The 22,268-nt window shown below is 33.5% G+C and overlaps 2 protein-coding genes across 2 annotated transcripts in view; both read right to left on the reverse strand.

Moving 5' to 3' along the window:
- LOC105173440 (dynamin-related protein 1E-like) overlaps positions 1-941 on the reverse strand; it is a 5,771-nt gene extending 4,830 nt beyond the window's left edge. Inside the window, exons 1-3 of the mRNA XM_020697772.1 lie at positions 552-941; positions 168-231; positions 1-47 (exon numbers count right to left, since the gene is read on the reverse strand). The exon at positions 1-47 is cut by the window's left edge and continues 43 nt beyond it. Coding sequence (XP_020553431.1) covers positions 1-47; positions 168-231; positions 552-692 — 252 coding nt within the window. The 5' untranslated portion in view covers positions 693-941. The remainder of the gene's footprint in view (positions 48-167; positions 232-551) is intronic.
- On the reverse strand, positions 11,047-22,068 carry LOC105173441 (NAD-dependent malic enzyme 62 kDa isoform, mitochondrial). Its single transcript, XM_011095173.2, has 19 exons — positions 21,817-22,068; positions 20,966-21,062; positions 20,368-20,486; positions 19,533-19,700; positions 18,917-19,045; positions 18,216-18,276; positions 17,604-17,707; positions 17,399-17,482; positions 15,845-15,951; positions 15,663-15,774; positions 15,336-15,449; positions 14,500-14,565; positions 14,199-14,271; positions 14,028-14,114; positions 13,110-13,164; positions 12,957-13,028; positions 12,397-12,459; positions 12,199-12,313; positions 11,047-11,353 (listed from the first exon to the last, which is right to left on the reverse strand). Exons 1-19 carry the CDS (start codon positions 22,000-22,002, stop codon positions 11,279-11,281), a joined length of 1,887 nt encoding a protein of 628 aa, XP_011093475.1. The 5' UTR covers positions 22,003-22,068; the 3' UTR covers positions 11,047-11,278.

Genomic DNA, 22,268 nt, shown 5'->3' on the forward strand with positions numbered 1-22,268 from the left:
CTCTGTTTTCTGCAGTTGCAATACCAACGGCCGCCTCGTAACAATTCCTACGTTCAACAACCCAGAAAACTTGAAAGCATCAATCATTGGAGATAATCAAATCAAACTCAAACATAATATCCAAATGGGAGCCTTGCAAGTATAATCAAATTGCAAAAAGGACTAACCGGAGCCTCGAGGAAGAAAATCACGTCCTACTATGCTCTCCAGCACCGACGACTTGCCTGAACTCTGTATCCAGCTCAAACCACAAAAAGGAATTTCAGAAACCCACAAAAAGTTTAATCCAATTCACAATTAACTACAAAAAAGTTCAAAAAAACAAAAAGATAAACAACACTCCCTGCCACTCATCTTACAACAGAATCAACAAAAATGCTCTATTTACCCTAAAAAGTAAAGAACCCACTACATTATCTGCGCGGATCTGCTGGTTTCTCAAAGCACCATCACCAACAAACAAGAACTATCCATTCTCTGATTTCCTATTTCAACTAACTCCACGTAACAAATAAATTTCTTGTACAAAACAACAAAAATCAGACAATCACCTGGCCCCCGACGACAGCGACGGAAGGGAGGGCATCCCAAAGAGACGAAAAGGCCTGGTCGCCACCACCGTAGTCTCCTAGGGCGGTGCAAGCCCTCTGTATTCTGTTCACCAGTCCAATCAAACTCTCCATAGTCGCCATCGTTTCTACTTAAACTTCCAAATTTCGGCACAAACAACAACAGATCTAAATCAAGAACTCCACTAATGTTCAGCTATCTAAAACGATTTCGAGTTATGAAAATACAAAGAAACTTAGGATTAAAGCAATAGACAACAGAGAAACAACTGCCGAACTCTAGAGAGAGAGAGAGAGAGACTCGGAGAAGTCTGAAATTGGACTGGTTTTTCAAATTGCTGTAGAAAAAATGAAAGGTGTGATGTTTTGTTCGTGGGTTAGGGATATATTGCGCCAGGTGCGCAGTGCGGACAACGGAGTAATATTTGGGTGGTTCCCTTCCACTTGTAGTACGGTGGGGTTGAATGCGACAGGTTTAACGGTGTTGTACCTTTCCTCTTTCAATTTTATTTTTTGGGTAACGTTTAAAAATTTTGAAATTTGAAAAAAAGAGAAGTGGGTCATGGGGTGAGGTGCACCGTTGGGGTGTGGCCGCCGCCTGCCGGTTGTGGGTCAGCCCAATGTGTGGTACATGATATGATCTCGTTTTGTTCGTGCAATGTGTGGTACATGATATGATCTCGTTTCGTTCGTGCGATAGAATTAAGTATGACGTGATTAAGTGATATGAAAAATAAAATGATAATTAATCCCATTATTTATTATTATCTAACAGATGATTCGATATGTGAAATATAATTTGGTGTTTGGTAGGGATTATAAAATATAATTAAATGTAAAAAGATTATTAAGACCTCGTTTAGTTCGTGTGATAGGATTAGATATGATGTAATTAGATGGGACGAGAAATAGAATGATAATTATTTTTTTTCATTTGTTGTATGGTGTTTGGTTTGATGTATGATATCTAATGTAATAATATAATTTGATATTTGGTTGAAGGAATTAAAAAATATGATTGAACGTAAAAAGACTATTGAGGGTATTCTTTTTTAAATTATTAATATTGTAATATATGAATAAATATAAAAGATTAAAAAAAAACATCTAATTTTTTATTGAAATACAATTTTTATAAGGCAAAAATTTAAAATAGACATTTCATAAGAAAAAAAAATGTCTAATTTTTTCGAAAAAGTTATAAAACTATGGCAAAAGTTCTACTTTTTGAAAATTTTTTCAAAAAGGGGAGAGAATTAGACGATGATGAAATGAAAATTTTACTCATGACACGATTGCGCACCAGGTGAAATCAATACCAATTTTGAGAGAGAGTTTTTTATGCCTATCAGATGTCAAATCAATGAATCGTCTCCCTTAAAAAATAATATTTTGAGTATTTATAGTGGTATTGAAAATTATGTAGTGTGGTAAAGCGTATATGTTTATTATATGACTTGTATGTAAAAATTTATCTTTTTACCCTTATAAATAAATAAATACTCCCAACATATACATCAATGTAATTATACATGTAGACAATCATATTATGCATAATCATGCGCCCAAACGATCCATATATATATATATATAAACTTCCTATACAATAAACGGAAATCAACATTTAATAATATAAGATGATTTTTCAAGTCATTTTTTAGTACCAGCCAGAAGCACGTGACTTGTATTATTTCAATAAAATTATTCCATTATTATGATAAAATAAATTTATAAATAAAAAACATGCTAACTAAAATTTAATAGGTACTTTATAAATAGAAATTACTATAATTACAAAGTAAAAGCATACAGTTAAAGGATAAAATATAATATTGTATTTATGTAATAAACACAAAAAATCTTGTTTCTAATTGAACTTTATTTTCTTTGAACTTGTGGTTATTTGAAATTTGTTTCACTTATGAAATAATATTTTAAATTTTTTGGGTTGTCCAAGTTATGAAAAGGGAATATATATTAATTAGTCATTTCATTTTATTGATTTTTATTTTTTATTTTTTTACTTCTTAATTGGAAAAAAGAAATGAGCTCCGATGGACATAAAATTCAAAAGAAGTTTCAGGAGCTCGACTTGCGATTTGGAATCAATCCTTGATAAGGTTCGAACCCATGATAAAATATTGATCTGAGAGCGAGAGAGAGAATAAATTATATATTTGTACTAAGTAAGATATTTATTTATTTTCTATCTATTACTATTTAATATATACTTATATATGCTATTCAATAAAATATATATAAAATGATATTTTGTGGTTTTAATTAATCTTATTCCACAATGCAAATATATGACAATATATATCCTAATATTTTTTATCAAATAGAGTAAACAATATATAATTAATCCTGGATTATTAATAAAAAAAATCATGGATTATCTTATTCTATATTTAATCTTGGATTATCCTATCACTCATGTATCATATCCAACAAAGTAAACGAGGCATAGAGGGATATGATATCTATGTCTAATGGACAAGGCAATTGATAAAAGAATCTTCGCCATCTCCAAACCAAGAAGATGTTTGGTGCTAGTCAACAAGGCCGGATCTTCATGAACCTCAATTTCTTCATAAACCCTCTTCACTTCCATTGATCCTGAGGGAAGTGAAGATGGTGATGAAGACTTTGAATCAAAGACAGAATTAGATGTAGAGTCAGAGTTATGGGACATTATTAAAAAAAAGAGGTTCAAAGAGATACTTAAAATGTAGGCCGAAAACACCACAGGTTCACTCTCAAGTCCTTTCTGAGATCAAAAGGTCTGTAAAATTTTACAAAAAGATGATATAAAAAATCATAAAGAAGGAAATGAGGGGACCCTTTCCTTATATAGCAGGACCTTATGTGAAGGGTGGTGGTTTCAACGATCTAGACAAAAGATGAAGAAAAGATGCAACGAGTAGAAAAAGAAGGAAGTTGACAAGACATATCAGAATGAACGAGCAAGATCAATGCCAACATTCAAAATTGGAAGTTCCCTCCAAAAGTTTAGATTAGGGGAAGTAGATTATATGTACAAAAGTCAGTATTTCAGTGTTGGACCACTCCACGAATCTCGTCCTTTTCAAAAAACTGAAAACCCATAACTATGACTAGGAAATCTAGGCCCAAAGAGTCTCTGTCAGAACATAGTGGATCAACATACCCCTATAAATGAGAAATACATATCTTAATATGGAGAGATCGGTTGCCATCCCTACATTGGCCGAAAACTCTAACAGCTTCTCATTAATGGGACTACATATATCTATTATTACAACATATTAGTGTCTTCTAGCTCCCATATTGTAAACTTATGAGCTTCCCTCCAATAATTTGATCATTAGATTACTTACATCGGGAACAAGCTTAACTCCTTTGTTTGTGCATATTTCCAACTTATTTCCTTCGTTTCATCAAGTCAGTCCATGCAACATTCCATCAGAACGATCTCGTAATGGAAAACGAATCAGATATAATAAATTATATATTATATATATAGAAAGAAAATATATCCCATCTAGAGTAGGTAAACGTATGGCTTAACTTATTCTGAAAAAATCTAATCCTTTTCCAATTAATTCAATAAAACTCAACCAAAAGTGAAGGAATGTTGCTGGTTCATTCACAGTAACATCACTAATATTATATAATTTTCAAATTATAAGCCTTTAAAATAAAGAATTTCATGAAATTAGGGCTTGATGTTGCTCTAACACGAAAATAAAAAATAAGCAAAACCTACGATGAATTAACAGATATAGGGACTGTTTACGTGAGTTTTGAAAAAGTATTTTTCAACTTTTAATTTTAAAAAAATATTTTTATGATATTTAGAATGTCAATTTTATTTTTAAAATTATTTAAAGAAGTAATTTTAAGTCAAAAGGTAGAAGCATTTCGAAAGAGAGAGGATCTGTGATGCATGGACACGGAGAAGGTTACACGAAAAATGTAAAAAAATTAGGACACAACACGCACTGACACGACTATATATAATATATATTTTTATTATATATATTCTCAATTTTTCATAAAACTAAAGTATGAAATATGAAAAATATTAAAATAAAATATAAAATAGTATGTCTTACATCTACATTTCTAATCGAATATGGTTGCAAAAATATACACAATCAATTTATTTTAAAAGAATGCAAATGAAATTTTTTTAATAATTTAAATTAGTTAAATTATTGTGAACATCTCTCGAATTTTAGTAATTTCACATCATAATATTTTTAGTTTAAGAGGAGTCAATTATTTTTTTTATTAAGCTTAAAATTCATTTTGTCTTGAATACAAAACATGTCCAAAACATGTCGGACATGCCTCCAAAATGTGTTAGCGTGTCTGACATAGTGTCTTTTTTTTTTTTTTCTTTTTCAAATTATTGGACACGTCGATGTCGTGTCCGAGCAATGTCCGTGTCCAACACGTGACCGACCCTGCATCGAATAATTTTTTCAAGTATCCGTATATTATAAGGCGAGGGTGTTTCTAACTGCTTTGATTTTTTTGTAAAGAAATTCAACTTTATATTGAACTACTTTACCCTCATTACAATAATTTTAATTCAAATAGATCATTTTTAATTTATTTTCAAATATGCGCATTAATGTTAATATAAAAGTTTTCAAATAATATTAAAGTTTATATTTTATTTTATATATTATTTGATATTATTCTAAAATTATTGAAAAATATTAAATTACTATGATTAATTAATACAAATAATACTAAACTACTATGATTAAATTATTTATGAACAATTGTATATGATTATGATTTATCTCAATAAGGGAGTTGTGGACAATGATTATGAATTACATAAACCATAAACTATGTTATAAATTATATATGATTATGATTATATGTTACAAATGATCTCCAAGTTAAAGTCTTTAATTAACAATAAGTAACAAATTTGAGGGATAAAGTTGGAATTTTGAGAAAAAAAGATAAGATGCACTAAAATAATATAAAATTAAGGAATACTTACACTTCCCTCTTCTAAGGTTTGGTGTAATTATATATAGACTTTCTATGATTTGAAAAACTATGCCTAACGTTCATGAAATTTGCTTCCATCTAACAAATAAGTCCATTCATTAGTAAAATTCACCAAATTTAATGATATAAATAAAAAAAATGAATAAAAATTGATATTTACTTTCGATTGAATTATTACTAACTTATTGTAGGTGAAATAATTTTTTCCCAACTAAAATAATCTTATAATGGTGAAGATATACCTCATCACATGAATTAACGCATGAAGACGTATGAGGGTAATTTGATCATAAAAATATTTACTTGACCTGCAATAAATCAGTAATATGTCTAACAAAAATAAATATTGATTTTGTTTTCAATTTTTTTTAATAATATCAGCAAATTTGATAAATTTTGACTAATGAATGGATTTATTTGTTATAGAGAAGTAAACCCTTAGGGAGCTAGATGTAATTTCCCAAGTCACAAAAAATTTATACGTAATTACACCAAACCTCGTGGGAGAAAAATGTAATTATCCCAAAAATTAAGGGTAAAAGTTGGTGACTGGTGGCACGCGTCCCTATGCAAACAAGAATAATATGTACTATTTATATTTATATACATACGGATTTAATTGCATATATGCACATGCAGTTTAAAACACACACACACAGTGGAATCTTAATTATGAAAATCAGGTAACCAATCATTAGAAATTTTTTATTTATTTCCTGCATTTATATTATTAATTAGTAAATTTATTAAATACAATTTTACTATTTCAAATTAATATTTAATAAAAAATAATACAGATTTGATTATTTATAAGTTAGTGATAGATTTATATAACGTAATTGAAATTATTAATCATATATTTAATTATATGTATAGGTGTTTTAATTAATTGTCATAATATTGAGGAATTGATTATAAAATACTAGAAACAAAGAAAATTATAAGAAATATTATCTTTATTGAAAGAGTACATGATTTTGATATAATTCTAGTGTTAACCTAGAGATGTTGTAAAAAACAACAGATATAACAATATGAGGGGTTTCAATTAATAAATTATTATGAATTAATTGATAAATTATGTATACTTGAAAAGCTTAGAATATCGTACTATTTAATATTTTATTCAGAGTTCACGACATTTTCGAGATAATGATTATACCTATTATAATTTATTATAGGACATGAAGATAAAATAAAAAGTTGACGAGGTCCTTCTAGTCTTCTACTAACTTAATCATTTTGAGGATGATGTATGTATAGTTAAATAGATTTATATATATACATATATATAATTGTTATGTATTTATACGTGGTTATGGTGTAGTAAAGACAGATGAATGATGATGCGATGTTATATTTTATTGTTGAATGAAATTGAATAATGAAATTATCGATGGGGATGTTGTAAATTAAGATAAAGAGATTACTTACCTAACTAGGGCACGTATTACAATGGGGATGCCATGGTCATTGTGATATCCTGTGCTGATATTTCTACAAATTGAGGTTGGTGTGGGGATATCGCATTTGACGGGTATTCTTTGTTGTATATTATATGATACCGATTGATATGATGATAGCCGACAAAACCATTGAATGATGCACTCTAGTTGGGTAAGCAGGGCCTAAAGAAAAAAATAATAATAATAATTTCGAGTGTATTACGTTGTGGATTGATATATGATTGTTAGTACTGGTTATTGCATGATTATGTGGTGCTTGTATAATGAATATTTGTAGGTTGGTACCATTGCATAGAATTTGTCTTATTACGTATGTGTGTTTGTGTTTGTGTCATCTGTGTGTGAGTGTATATAGGCTAATTAGCTCTATTTATTGAGTAGACAACTCATTTTACACACTTTTCATGAGATAAGTCACGGGGACTAGCCGAATGAAATTATAAGTCGATCATCAGTATTATTAGGTGGATCAACAGTGATATTTGAGTTGGGAACTTTAATTACATAATTACATAGAAACTAAACTTTCAATGAGTTTGTATTTTAAGTTTGTAATAATTGGAGCCACACATTTCTCCTCTTGGTATGTCCATAAATGCTATGGTGGAGTATTAATACCAAATTTTAATAAAGTATTTAAATTGATGATGTCTATGTTAATTATTGGTAAATAAAGAGCTTATCTTATTGCGTTTAATGTGAATTGTTTTATGAAATGGAATGTATTGATGGAGAGAATACTACAATCTTGAAGGCCAATTTCAACTAACAAATATCTGATATACAAAAATGAATTTGTTTAAGAGAAATATAAAACTTAACAATAGGAAAATTAAAATAATAAAAAATCACAAAAAAAAAGATATTTAGTCATTCATATTGATTTAAACAGAATCAAAATTTCTTTCAAATTATCCTAATGAAAATTCGTTTCAAATTAAGCTTACAAATTTCTTATCTTTGTCTAAATTTTTAACACTCTTAAAGAATGGAAGAAGAGAGAAAATGAACAGAAAAAAAAAAAAAAGGAAAGAATGAACAGAAATTTTTTGATGTACATTAATTGCCCCCTCCCCCTCACTCTAATAAGTTGAGATTTTAGCACTTATTAATAAATGTCTTCATAGGCGAGGTTCGAAGAGGGAGTTTTTTTTTTTTTTTTGAATTCCTGCAAACAATGTTAGTAGCACAAGCATGCTTAGAAAAATAAAAACTGACTTTGTGCCTGTACGAAGCATGGCTTTTTATGAAGGTGCCTCAACGGAGGAGCGCTTAAGGAGTGTCTTTTGTGCCTACTCCCGTGTAGGACTTTATTTTTCTGCAATAAAATATTGAATAGCAAAGACATGTATATATTACGAATAGGTTTTGCATGAAGCAAAGTTATTGTGTCTCCTTGGATGAAAGCTTATTTGTGGGGCCCTCTTTGGAACAGGATTTAGAGACCTCGCTTGAGGAAGAATAAGGTGTCCGACGAAAGCAGGACTTAGATGCTTCCACGGAGGAGGGCTTAAGAGCCTGCATGAAACAGAGCTTAAAAATCCAACAACGAAGGACCTAAGCGCCTACTCGAAGGAGGTTGGGGTGCCTCCACGGAGGAGGACCTATGTGCCTGTGTGGAAGACAAGACTTTTTATGAGGGGGTGCCTGGCTAGGGGCAGGGTTATAATCTGAGAAGTTTGAGAAAGATGCCTCCCTCGTGAAATTCCTACAAGAAGATACATGTTAACACATCGAAGGTGGTAAAATAAACCTTAAAAAAATTATTAAATTAAAATATTAAAGATACTCCATGAGAGAAGCTTGTATTTGAGGATTTATTCACTGAGGGGATGTCTACCTAAAGGCAAAGCTTATTCTCTGAGTAAGATGCCGGACTGGAGAGCAGGGCTTATTTTCTCAAGAGAATGCCTGTTTGGGGGCAGGGTTTATTTTTTAAGGAGAGTACCCTCCTGCTCTTCTAGGGTACGTCTTGCATATTAAAAATCGAATTAGTAGGGACATTAGAAAAAAAAGTAAGTGAACTTAATTAAGAATCGAGATATGGTGAATACATTTGGTGAAAAGTATATGAATACGTGATATTATGCTTAGAGAGAGCCTTAAGAGATAGTTTAGAGAGTAAGAGAGGTGTTTGGAGAGTGAGAGGGGCGTCCCTCGCCTGGAGAGACCAAACATGTAAGTGTATCTCACTCTTGAGAATTTTGAAAAATTTGGTTGGGATAGTTGGGATAAGAGATAAATCATCCTTATCCGTAGCTAGGAGTGTTTTAGTAGGAATCATCTTTATCTTCAAAGACCCCTCGCCTGTGAGGAGTCCCAGCCGTCGAGGAATCCCTCCTTGCTCACGTGGGACTCTCAAGGTTAATGTGGTTCGAGGTGGTTGCTGACACCAATGCCAACTGGATGCTATGGTGGAGTGTGGGCTGCCATTTGTGTGGGTCTTTTGGATCGAATGTTTTGTCGGGCTTTAATCATGGTCGGAGTCGTGGGATGTCCTGGCTATCTTTCCTTCTTCCTTGGCTACTTAGACTGTATGGGCCTGCCTAGTTAGACTGTGGGCAGGGTCATCCTTGGCCTCTTGAGAGCATTATGAGTGTGTGATGTCTCGGGCCTCCTCGGGTACCCTGGAGCCTTCCGTTTCTTTCTTTCTTTTCTTTTTTTTTGGGCCACTTGGGCCTCTTTAGGTTAACATATTTTTATGCACATTAGTTATTTTAAGGGTAAATTACAACGACCTATGAGGTTTGGCATAATTACGAATACCCCCTCACTATTTGAAAAATTACAAGTACCCCCTAATGTTTGATGAAATTATGTAATCCTTTGATGGAGGTATGAAATTATCAACTATACTCTTACTGTATTTTTTTATTTTTTTAAAAAATAAAAATTTATAAAAAAAATCAGACAAAGTGGATGAAAAATTAAAAAAAATTATTCACTTAGTCAATAAAAAAATTAGATGATTTTAAAAACTAAATAAAACTATAATTTTTAGTTCACAAAGGCATTTTGGTCAGTTCACCATAAAAAATGGATGGGAACATAACGGAGATGGGAATGAGCTAATTGTTAAACGGCCATTAAAATCAGAGGGTTAATCGTAATTTTCTAAACAACGAGGGGATATTTTTAACTATGCCAAACTTCAGCGGAGGTTGTTGTAATTTACCTTAATTCCATATCCACTACAATCAAATGCATTTATTTCAAAAATTACCATATATTATAAGTTAATATATAATATTTTAGTTTTAGATGATATTAAAATATGGTATTTTTATTTATATTAGCTAAAAATAAACTTAATTAACAATTTAGTATGTCTTGATTATTTTCTTTTTGTAAATAAATAGTTAATATAATGCATATGAATTTATCATTACAATTTCAATCCATCACAAGAAAAAGCATTTGTTCACTATATATTAGAAGTATTAGTCCATATCTCATATTTTAGTTTTAGATGATATTAAAATATGGTATTTTAGTTTATATTATTTAAAAACAAACTTAATGGACTAATAGAGTTGTGACGTTTAGGTGAAGTGAATTTGTTGATGCTAGTTTAAAAATTAAGTAGTGGAATTGAACTTTGATTTACTTCTCATAGAATGATTGGACCAAATGATTTTTGATCATGGTTGTCAATTTTCTTTAATAGTATTGCATTTTTTTTGTTTTCTTGTGAATATTTTCTTCTCTGATTTTCATTTAATTTTTTAAATAATGTATTCCACATGGTACAATAATTCATATTTTTTTAAAATTCAAATATTTTAAGAATACAATTAATTAAGCTCGAGCTCGAATCTATCTTTTTAAACTTACCGAACTTGAGCTCGAGCTCAAACTTGAACTTTTGAACGAGCTCGACTCATTTGCACACCAGACTATGTGAATTCTGCCGGGCAGATGATACCCCGTAGTGGAAGGGCGCCCGATGCAAATGGAAAAGTGCATGCCGGATCAAACATTTTTATGTGAGTGCATTTAGTAATTAACATCATACGCCTATTTATTATTGAATTGAATTGTAGAGAGAGATACAGTCACTTCCGTTGGTGGTTTACATTTACAACATCAGCAATTGGAAGAGTTCATGAGAACAAAAACAGATGAATAGATACACAACTCAATTCCCTTGCATGGGATGGGACAGTAACAGGATCCGACCTATAAATTCCCTTCATACAAACTGTGAAACTAATTGTAACTCTTCAATCAATCCTTCTTGTAAACCAATGTTGGGTACTCAGGATTCCACATATTGTTCCCTACAAATGTTCTGATCTCATCCTGCAACACCAATAATAATACGGCTATGTCAACCACGAAAGTTTAGCTCCAAACTTTGAACAGATGTGTAGATTTTCACATAGATAAACATAATAGATGAACTACCATTAATCAACAAATAAAAGGACTAGAGAGTTGCCGTTGTATTTTTCCCCCAGTAATTTCAATGTCTGGAATATATTAGGCAATATTGGGGGGAACCATGATGAAGTCCTTTTACTTAATTCATATTCTGTAGATATAAACAAGTACTTGATGCAGTTATGCCTTGTGTTTTGAAGTATTTCCTATGGGTTACAGCTGAAATCAAGGAGCAAGGTTCAAAGATATGCAACACATATCATATTTTGGGTATAATAGAATAATTCCCCATAAGTAAATATGATATTATTTGGAATCAATGTCTGCATGAGAAATAAGCTTGTTCTAACACTCGGACACTGATATACCTTGTTCGGCTACCTTATTCGCTTCCTGATAATATCATTAGTGATCTATCCGTTTAATGCTATATCTTAGAATCTGGCTTGCTGGTATAAGGACAATGAAGAAGCTTAACTAGGAGTCATTTACAAATGAAAGTACAAAGTGAAGAAATGCAGGTCATTTGAAGGTAAATTTTGATAAGAGGTGATTTATGTGATAGATGCAGAGATGTACTTCAGAAATTTTGCAGGCAATTTATGATATAGTCCCCTCTAAATATGAGCTTTGTAAAACTTTAGTCTCTTAGAAATTAACGGGGGCTTTGGAATGAAATAATAAAAGGGCTCCAGAAAGCGAATCAGCAAGAAGGGAAAAATCAAAGGCTCAGGTAATTCGAACGTAAAAAATAACTTTTATACCTTATTAAGTTTCTGCAGTTCTCGTGCATCCATCTCGCGGTATCCTTCTGCCAGGTCCTCTTCTATGGCTTCTTCAATGACTGCTGCAGCTACCTCCTTTGTTATATCACGTATTCTGCATGTTTTTCAATATTTAGGAAACTATTGACGATATGAAGAAAAATATTTGGCTTGAAGGTAGAGAAGAAGATTGACTACCTTGAAATTGACGGATAAATAATCCCGTGAAGTACCTCTTCCTCGGTCATATATGCAGCAAGGCTGTAGTTATAAAGAATGTTAGTGAAGACAACTTGAGTTGATGGGCTAAAGGAGGTCTTTGTAATTTAATTCGACCTCTATATTGTGCATAGTTTTCATGAAAATGCAAATGTTAAGACCCACAAGATATCAGCGAAGCAGTTCTTGTCCTAAATGGCTCCAACATCACAAGGCAATTTCTCGCAGATGGTAAGTTTGATATCATTGGGACAAAAAGGTCTTAGATTATTTTGGAGAATACAATATTTTGTCATTACTTCCAAGAAGAAGTCTGTAAAGTCATGTAGCAAAGTTTGGAGAATACTCTACATTAAGGACTAAGCAGCAAAGGATCATACAGGTGTTAGTTTGTTATAGATTCAACTGTTCCAGGACAGCACCAAAACCCAGGTTGAAAGAGATTTCTTAATCCAGTAACACTATTCTGTATTTAATAGCCGGGTTGCAATAACAAGTATACTGTATCTGAAAAATCAAAAGTTTAAAATTGTATATACCATTCAGCTGCTGCCTGGAGCATTCCGTCTGATACTATCTTAGATCCAGATAGAAGTGTTCCAAGTCCAATCCTGCAATTGAGCAAGAATTCATTAAAAAGAAGGACTAACGGTAAACAGATGATTCATGGATTAGAATTTTCAGTATCTAACCCGGGAAAAAGGAACATGTTATTTGCCTGGTTGCAGTGGCCAACATGACCATTTCCTGTGCATTTTTAGTTGCAGTCAGAAAGCAATACAATTTTTAGGAGGAAGCAGTTGAATAATCTCGAACAGATCCATCAAAACAGATATATTCTGCCTGCAAAATGGCATGCACTCCAGGAACATTTGGATAACTTTGCTTATCTCCCATCATGCTCTGGTTCTTTCATAAATTTAAGCTCAGTCGCCTAACAATATCTTTGTCACTAATCCTAAAGGTTATCTGCTGTATGGCACTTCTCACACTCTTTATTTTGTTCTTTAATTCAGTAGAACTATGAGTTCAACTCAGCGGGAATAAGCAAGCAGCGCCATATTGAAACATCAGCAAATAATCCATTCAACAAAATGACATTTTGTTGATAATCGGCAGAATTCTTACACAACAGTGTAATTCTAGAAACAGATCTGCATAACAAGACTAGGAAGGCATCATATAGAATCATCCTAGGAGAGAGCCAAAATTCTGAGATTAAACAGTAAACTCAACGAGTGAACAAACTCATTTCACAAGTTCACAATCCTTGTAGAAGAATTTAAGCGAATATGCTGCAAGAAATAATATGGTAACCCGACGGTTATGCAAGCGATCGTGCAGATCTCAATAGAATGATACTAAAAATCGGTATATAAGACAGTGCAACCTGTTTTTGGATTAAAGTCCTCCACGTATTTAGATATCTAAGACTTAGTTTGACAAAGAGTCTGGATGTGAATGGGATATATTTTCACACGCTTAATACCAGTCTACAGTTCTCCATTCTCAGCAGTACAACTGTATGTGGCTTTAAATTACATGTAGCGAGAGAAAATTGAATGAAAATGAATGGAAGCAAGCAGCACCAAGCAAAGTCACAAACATACCAAGATCAACATTGTTAAATGGGCTCCCACTGGCAAAAATGATGTTGTCGCCAACTATGGAAAATGCTTCCTCTGGGGTGCACTCAGCTGAAAGAGTACTCACAGAATTTTCTCAATAAAACAGGAGAAAAAGATGTTCACTTAACAAATTTGATCAACTTAGAATAGTACCATTTTTCGTAGGATTAGACATTGGAAAAATTGCAGGTCTTGTAGAAGTTGAACCTTTGAGAGCTTCTAATACCTGACAATTGGAAAGCATGGAATCAAGTTGAACCTTTGAGAGCTTCTAATACCTGACAATTGGAAAGCAGTTTGATTCCACATAAAACTACAACTTCTAGTGTTTCTTAAGGCATCCAGGGGAACATGAATGGAGGAAAAAGCATAAGTTAAAGAAACAATGCAAGCAATTATTCTACTGGTGGAAAATATTGTAAGAAATTAAAACAGATGAAAATGAATTGCATACCTCTTTGGAAAACAAACCTCCACAAGCAGACAAACCAAGAAGCACATCTGGCTTCACTTGCCTTACCTGATTAGATGAAAACCAAACAATTCTTATGCATAAATTTATCAGTCACTTTAAACTGGAACATAAAACTTAAACATCCGAGAAAATAAATATTCATACAACATACATGCATATTAATATGTTCTCTTTGATATTAAGCATATCCATTGACTGAGGACCTGAAAAGGGTCCAATTTGAATTGACAAGGAAGTCCTTAGTCTTTTTAACTGCTCATATGTGGTAACATATAAGGTTGATCTCTGAAGTATGACAAGGGCACAGATAGACCAACACCACCTCTATAGAGTATTCTCACATATATGCTGGTTAAACTACTTAAATTAGCAGTCTAAACAGCTTCTTAGATCTCTATGTCATGTTAATAAGCTAGAGGTCATATAGATTAACCTTCTAAATGTCATGGTCATACTTACAAGTTCCACTGCAGTTGCTCAAAGGGGTTGGTCTGACAACATAATTGTCACAAAAAATCAACCAATTTTTCCAAAAAGTTTGGTGTAAAAAACAAAAGAAAAGAAAAAAGATGCTATAGAACAGAGATAACTCGTTCTCTGGTACTTCTTTGAATCTAATATTCATAAAATATTGTAAAAAAATTTTAACAGATATTTTCTATGATACACAGTAATAGGAGGGATCTAAATAAGATCAATTGATAGATTACCGTATCATAAACGGATGTGATTAGAAGGCATTTAAGCGGATCCTAGAGGACATCTAATAATTAAGCATCCAATCTTAGAAGTTGCTCAAGTCCTAATATACTGACCACTTCCGCGAGCTTTGCTCCTTCTGCCAACCCTTGCCGTTCAGTTTCTCTCACCTTCCTAGCAAATGGGCGAGCTTCTGGATCAATGTTTTCACGTGCCTCCGTTATAAGACCCTGAATCGCATAAGCATTATCATTTTACTATTTAAGTAATTGCAGCTGTTGAAAAATATTTTTGAATAGCTGCAGATGGAAACAAGAAAATTGTTGCTTGATGTTTCAGCTTAAAAGCAAGCAGCAGTTGTATTCTCTAAGAAACGCATCAAACTCATAGAAACCAACCAAAAAGTAAGCAAATTAAAAGATATATACTAGTAGATTCCTCACATTAGCATCAACAACCCAGAATTGACTTCTAGCACTTTCAAAAGCAACTTCAGTATCTCCTAGCATCCTAGCCATCGTTTTTCTTGCAGCATTGAGAACGCCTATTCCAGCACTGTAATTCAAGTCTCAGCTACTAGTACAATGAACAAACGGAGGAACCAACTACAACAATAAAATAATACCTCCCAGCACCAGCAACGACAATCTTCATCTTTGGGAAGTCAATCATCGGCCTTCCTTGTGCTCTAACTGCTCCTAAAAGACCAGCAAGTGCAACCCCTGCTGTTCCCTGTTGGTATATTTGCAGGGAACCACACACGTAAACTGATTTTTCAATTGTGAAGACCAGGAAATGCCTAATGTCTTATACCATTCAGTTATTCAGAAATCAGTTTTGTTATCACAGGATGATACTACTAAAAGAACAAAAAAATCTCATGACAGCAGTAACAAGCATCAATCCTCAATTCATGGTGCTTAGGATCTTGCAAGATCATAATTCATAGAACAAGGTATGAAACCCGCATTCTCTTTCACTTGATCTCTTGGTGGTTCTATCTGAAATCCATGCAGCTTATGCAACTGATATTATAATAGTAACTTCATTTATTTTTAATTATCAATCTTTTAGACCCTAGTATTATTCTTGGTTTAATTTCCTTTTTATGGCATGTCTTGTTTAAATTAGAATTCAATAAGTGAATTAAGCATGTGATGTATTTAGAACTTCACTCTTTTGGAATATACCAAATAAATTCGTTTCTCCTAAGGTTTTCATGCCCGATAGCATTTAAGATAGTTCATCTGCATCACATATAACATAGTGCTTCCCTCAATAGACATAGACAACTTAAGAGCACAAATTCAAGTCGACTTTGTATCAATGTTTAATTTTTTGAGTTCTATGTTAACCATAAAGCTTTATCATATGTGAATAGTGAAAGTTCTTGACAATAATTTTTTCTGGCTGCAATTTGTATTCGTTGTTTTCATACACATTAACAGGTGTTTCTCGTAAGTGAAACTCCCATTATGTCTAGATTGCATGAAAAGCCAAACATATTATGTATGCACATTTCAGACTGTGTCTGTGTGTGAGAGAGAGGGAGAGACGTCAACTAGAGATCCTCCTCAATCCATATCCACTATTAATATCCAAACAAATGCTCTATTGGAACATTCATATGAATTCTATCTGAGAAAATGAGACTGCCTCCCATATAAGACTTATTCAGTTGCAGAAGCATGATCCCAGATACGGAATACAAAGACCTTCTACTAATCTAGTCAAAATACATCTTATAATCCCCATGAATACTCCAATAAAGTAAGTCTCAATCTACATTTGTTACACTTTACACACCAAAAATGTCCCTAATCTGTCCGCTAAAATAAAATCCTGCTGCTGTTGCTTTACTTATCATTTATATCTTTTTCACCATGCATGCTCATATCAATCGGTTTGAAGGTGTAAATAACTGAACTATGCCCGTTCTCAGCAGCTCAAATTTTCAAGTCAAGTTGGAACAAGTATTATAAGAATGCATTAGCCCATTTATGGTCCATATTAGACACAGATCTTAAAAACATGATCAGTGAAAGCACTGCCTCTCTAACATCTCAAGAATTTTTCACTAATTATTGATTTAAGATAAAAGTCTAGATGCTATGCCAAGTTCAGGGCATAAATGCCATTAATAGGCGTAGCACAAAAGTACTTGGAGATGAATACCAACCTGAACATCATCATTGAACATTCTATATTCATTCCTATAACGCTGCAACAGCTTGAAGGCCCACTTACTTTGAAAATCTTCAAACTGCACATATTCTGTGTGCGTTAGTAACTTAGAGGAAATTAACTTTCTTTGAATTACAAATTAAACAACACGGCACACTAAAATCAGAAGGTTATAATCAACCAGCAAGTCAAATAAGCACCTGGACAATCACATGCGGCCAACGAGTAAAGACTGCTTCCATGAATTCATCAATGACTGCAACATACTCATCCCCGTCAAGACGGTGCTCTTGCAATCCCAGATCTGCAAGAAAATAGCAGTAAGGTCATTGTTATGAATCTTAAGAGCAGAGGAGAAGAATATGACCTACCAACCACTAACAATACAGGAAGGCTGATTTAGAAGTGGGACAATGTAGAAGACATTACTAGATTTCTTAAGGGGCTTTTAAATCTTTAAACAGAATTCAATAATAACTGGTTTGACAAGATATACAAATTCAAATAGAAGCATTCACTGGTGAATTCACGGCGATAAACAAGAAACACATAATTATCAGCAGAATGGCTCTGAGCAACTTCATCAACATAACATATGCATGAAACATCTCGTACATAGATCAAACAATTGTGGCAGAATGCCAAGGCCTTGAGAGAGAAAATAGTCATAATAATCAACAGAAGAATTTTCAGATGCTGGGTATACCTCAGCTTGGTAAGGTAAAAAACAAACCATCAAAGAGGATATTTAGAGAAGTAACAATTTAAATGAATTTCTTGTTACATAACAAGCATAACTGTGATGTACTTACACAAAGGGTCTTTCAGAAGCTCCTCATTGTTGGTTCCCACGTCAATCATGACAGGAAGTACCTACAGAAATAGACAGAAATTGGACATGGATTATGAGGACAGGGCTGCAAGGCAAGAACCACATGATTAGGCAACAAAGATCTCCATTAACTACTTAGTATGCCATGAATTATTTTTTATCAATCGAATATCATAGTAAAATTGTAGGGCACATAACATCAAAAAGTTACTGAACAAATCAATACTCACTAAGAACCAGAAACAGAAAAGGAATGCGAACTACATTCGAGATATATGGACACTTCAGCTGTTTATTATCACCATAGATAGGCAGGAATAATATCTAAAATTAATTAAGAAAATTAAATGAAATAAAGTTCCTATATTTGAATCCTTTCGGCATGCTTATGGTCAAAGATTCACAAAAACTACCCCTGCCTTCTTTTTATAATTCGCCTTCTTTCTATAATTTGCATTTTAAAGGGGTTAAGTATTCAATGGTTTAGCTCCTTGAAAAACATCTCAGTTCTAGAGTTACCATAGACACCATACCTGATTTTTGAGTTTTTAATCATCATCAGCTTGACGGCTTCAGAATTATCACAAAATATTGGCAAATTTGGAAGTAAAGCCAGGTTCAACTTTATGTCATATAAAAGATATTCATGCAATTTAGAGGTAAAACGGAAAAAGACAGTACTCTCTGTGGGTTTATCCCAGCGGCGGCAACATAAAGATCCAACTTTCCAATTGCAATTCCAATTCCCTGAACCCCAAGATCTCCAAGACCCAATATTCTGCTTCCATCCGTTACAACAATCATATCAACCTATATGGAAAAAAACAATAATTAATTAAAAGCAGTAAGTTACATAGGAGACAATTCTGAAACTAGTATTTAAAAACAAAACACTAGATCTAACTTTAGTTGGCCATATTAGTATTTTGGTAATTATTAATGATAAAGCGGCGCAATAACTGCGCTCCTTTTCAATGTCTGTAGAGGATACATGATGCGGAAGCAGCAATCTAGTACAAAATAATGTAAAATATAACTGGTGCAGCAAAACAAGGAATTTTTTTATTTGATATTGGTAGGTAAAACACCAGAATGTTACAACTTAAAACTTAGCCGCCCAGCACCGATATAACAAACCAAGAAATTGCTCATAGTCAATGCATTATCAGGTGCTTATGTTTCTGGTGCGACACAGTGATATCAGTTGGAGCAATTTACAGGCAGCAAAAACTGGTGCATGTAACACCTGAAGTCAGAAACATCAGCAAACACAACGACTTTCCCAAGTATGACATACCTGATCTGCTGGCCAATTGTAAACCATTGACATCATTTCTCCACGATCTTCTGCACTAAAATACATCCCCCTTGGTCGCCTAAACAAGCCACTGTACTTCTGGCATACAAGACCAACAGTAGGAGTATAGACTATAGGTGCGTATTCTTCAATGTTGTCAATGAGAACCTGTTAACATCATATCAAAATCAGAGAGAAAGAAGAGGTCTTTGGTATATGTAAACTAATAGTCCTCATAAAAAGGAAATAATTCTCGATCGAGATCTACGCTAAAAAGCCATGCTAGACTCTCAGGCAATCTGAGGCCAACAGAATACAAGCTGAGATATAGTCTGATTAACGGGCAATGACCTTCAGAGACAGCTAAGGATGCCCACTGGGGTGGTGCAGAGCAACAGAATCTAACACCTTTCCCAAAACAATCTAATTACTGGCCAAAACCTTTGTTATCCTAATCCTAGTAAGAATTGTAAAAGATTCAAGGAAAAATTCTAAATTTCAGTATCACTGAGGAAGGTTACCTTGCACTCAGCAAGTGCACATAAATTGATCTCTTGTGCTAGCTAAGCAAGTATGATTTCTTAAGTATAACTGAAAACACTTGGCTTAATTATCATTTACAGTACAACATTTTGGTTTCTTGCACTAATTCACAGCAATGTTGTTGATGCAGAACCATCAACGCACAGTTTTAGTGGTGCCATTATTATACTTGAAAGTGCTGTAGTGAAAATAACCACAGTAAATTAAGTTAATTAACATATACCACCTCATAGTTATTGCAGGATACCAACAACCACTTATTTGAGGACAAAGAACAGATTTGTTTGCTGACCTTATAATACATTGTCTCGTTTCTATCATGCAAGCGGTTAAGAATGCGCCATTTAGCCAAATTGTATGGATCAGATGGTCCGTCTCTAGCACTTAACTCAAGCCTCTTCAAGTCAGCCACTACGATTTATAGAAGGATATGAAACAAACAAAAATAATATTAGTACAAGCAATTGAAACTCAAAAGTATAATTCATAAACTTTAATTAAATCTCACAGTCAAGCATTTATTTTTACTTAAGTTGGACTAATTAATGGGTCAAGCTCTTAAAATTCTCATCTAACCCAAATTAAATGACTCGATACACTTCATGGTCCAGCAAAATTCTTCTTAGTTGGTGCACTAGCTATTATCTTCACAACTAAACCAAGACCACAACTAACTTAAACCTATTACTGCTGAAGCGAGCCAATATAGAAAGCCCTGGGATAAAACAAACACATAACATGAACCACAATTAATACTCAACACTAATTCATGATAAATGACCCAGCATCTTTCTTAAAATTAATGTACCCAATGAACAGATATGCCATATTTCAGATTAAGCATTTGAAGAGTAACAACGATATCAGAAAAATGGTGGAAGGGAACTTACTAAAGCGTTCAATTTGTTGTTCAGGAGACATTACATTTGGAGGCAGGAGGCCGCGAAGGTCAAGTCGATCACGTTCTGTCATTGAAAATGCAGTTCCCTATATTTGTGAAGCATAAAATGGTGACACTAAACTTCATGAGTGTTGACTTACCTCAAAAGACAGAAATTAAAAGATTAAAAAAATAGATAACATGAGAATTACCAAGTATAAATGCAAAGGAGAAACCATGAGTTGGGATGAGCACAGTAAGCCTTAAGCGCCAAACAGTAAATAGAATACCAAGTGCAAGTGAAATAATGTTAAAATTGGCTTTATTCTATCAACAGAAAACTCAAGTAAATCTAAAAAGTCACAACTCTTCCACCGATATTCCTTGGACAAAGAGGTTAAACTTGTCACGTAGATGGGGCAGGTACTGCTTTTTACTATTTCGGTTAAAGCCAAATACTTATCTGCCTGCGTTCATGATACGCACCATAATGACCATATATAGTTTCTATGCAGCCTACTTCGTACTATATGATCATGTCCTGTATTTCACAATAACAGCAGCCAGTTTTTGCTATTCTTCCAATTTCTTTCGTAGCAGTACCGCACTCTTCACAAGAATCAGTAAAATTAAACTTGTGCACACACAAGCAAACAGCAATAACCAAATTAACCAATTCACTACATCAAAAAAAACCATACAAAATTCTAAAAATTGTGTAGCCAACCTGCATCACCAACTTAGAAAAATAATCAGCAGACACTCCAACCAACACAATCTCAGATCCTAAATATCTCAACCATCATAGTAGGCTCAAAATACCACCAAATTAACCAAAATATTCACATATTCTCTTCTCACCTTGTTGAACCACGGATCATGGAGAATATCCAAGCTGCGCTTGTGAACTATGGTAGGACGGTGGCCCTCCGTCGTGGTGAAAGATCTCGCACCACCCGCATTCCCAGCGGCAACAGCTCCCCACCGCGACCGCAAACTCTTCATCAGAGCCGATGTAAGCCTCATCTGACGAGAAAAATTCCCCATTGTTTGCAGACGAAAATAGTGAAAAAATCACAGTTACAGAGTCAGTAGCAACGGAATTTTATATATGGAAAGTCGGTTTGAAGGGCCGACGCGAAGTTTGAACAGTGACGCTGATAGGAAAATCAGTTTTACTACTGCCAGAACCAGTAGTGCATCGGGTATGTTGTACCTATATGCATGAGTAATTGTACTATGTTCTGGTAATAGAGGTTGAATGATTGCTGTGCTAGTGGGGCCCCCGACCCCCAGAATGAAAATGGAAAGTC

Source organism: Sesamum indicum, linkage group LG11 (genome assembly GCF_000512975.1).
Source record: "Sesamum indicum cultivar Zhongzhi No. 13 linkage group LG11, S_indicum_v1.0, whole genome shotgun sequence".
Classification (NCBI taxonomy): domain Eukaryota; kingdom Viridiplantae; phylum Streptophyta; class Magnoliopsida; order Lamiales; family Pedaliaceae; genus Sesamum; species Sesamum indicum.

Bases quoted from the DNA above. Each gene is read 5' to 3' on its own strand.
- LOC105173441 (XM_011095173.2), bottom strand. From the start codon at position 22,002: ATGGGGAATTTTTCTCGTCAGATGAGGCTTACATCGGCTCTGATGAAG. The intron at 14,115-14,198 runs GTACTATTCTAA...GTACTCTTTCAG, and splicing joins GTCTAATCCTACGAAAAATG to CTGAGTGCACCCCAGAGGAA. The intron at 12,460-12,956 runs GTATATACAATT...TTATAACTACAG, and splicing joins CTCCAGGCAGCAGCTGAATG to CCTTGCTGCATATATGACCG.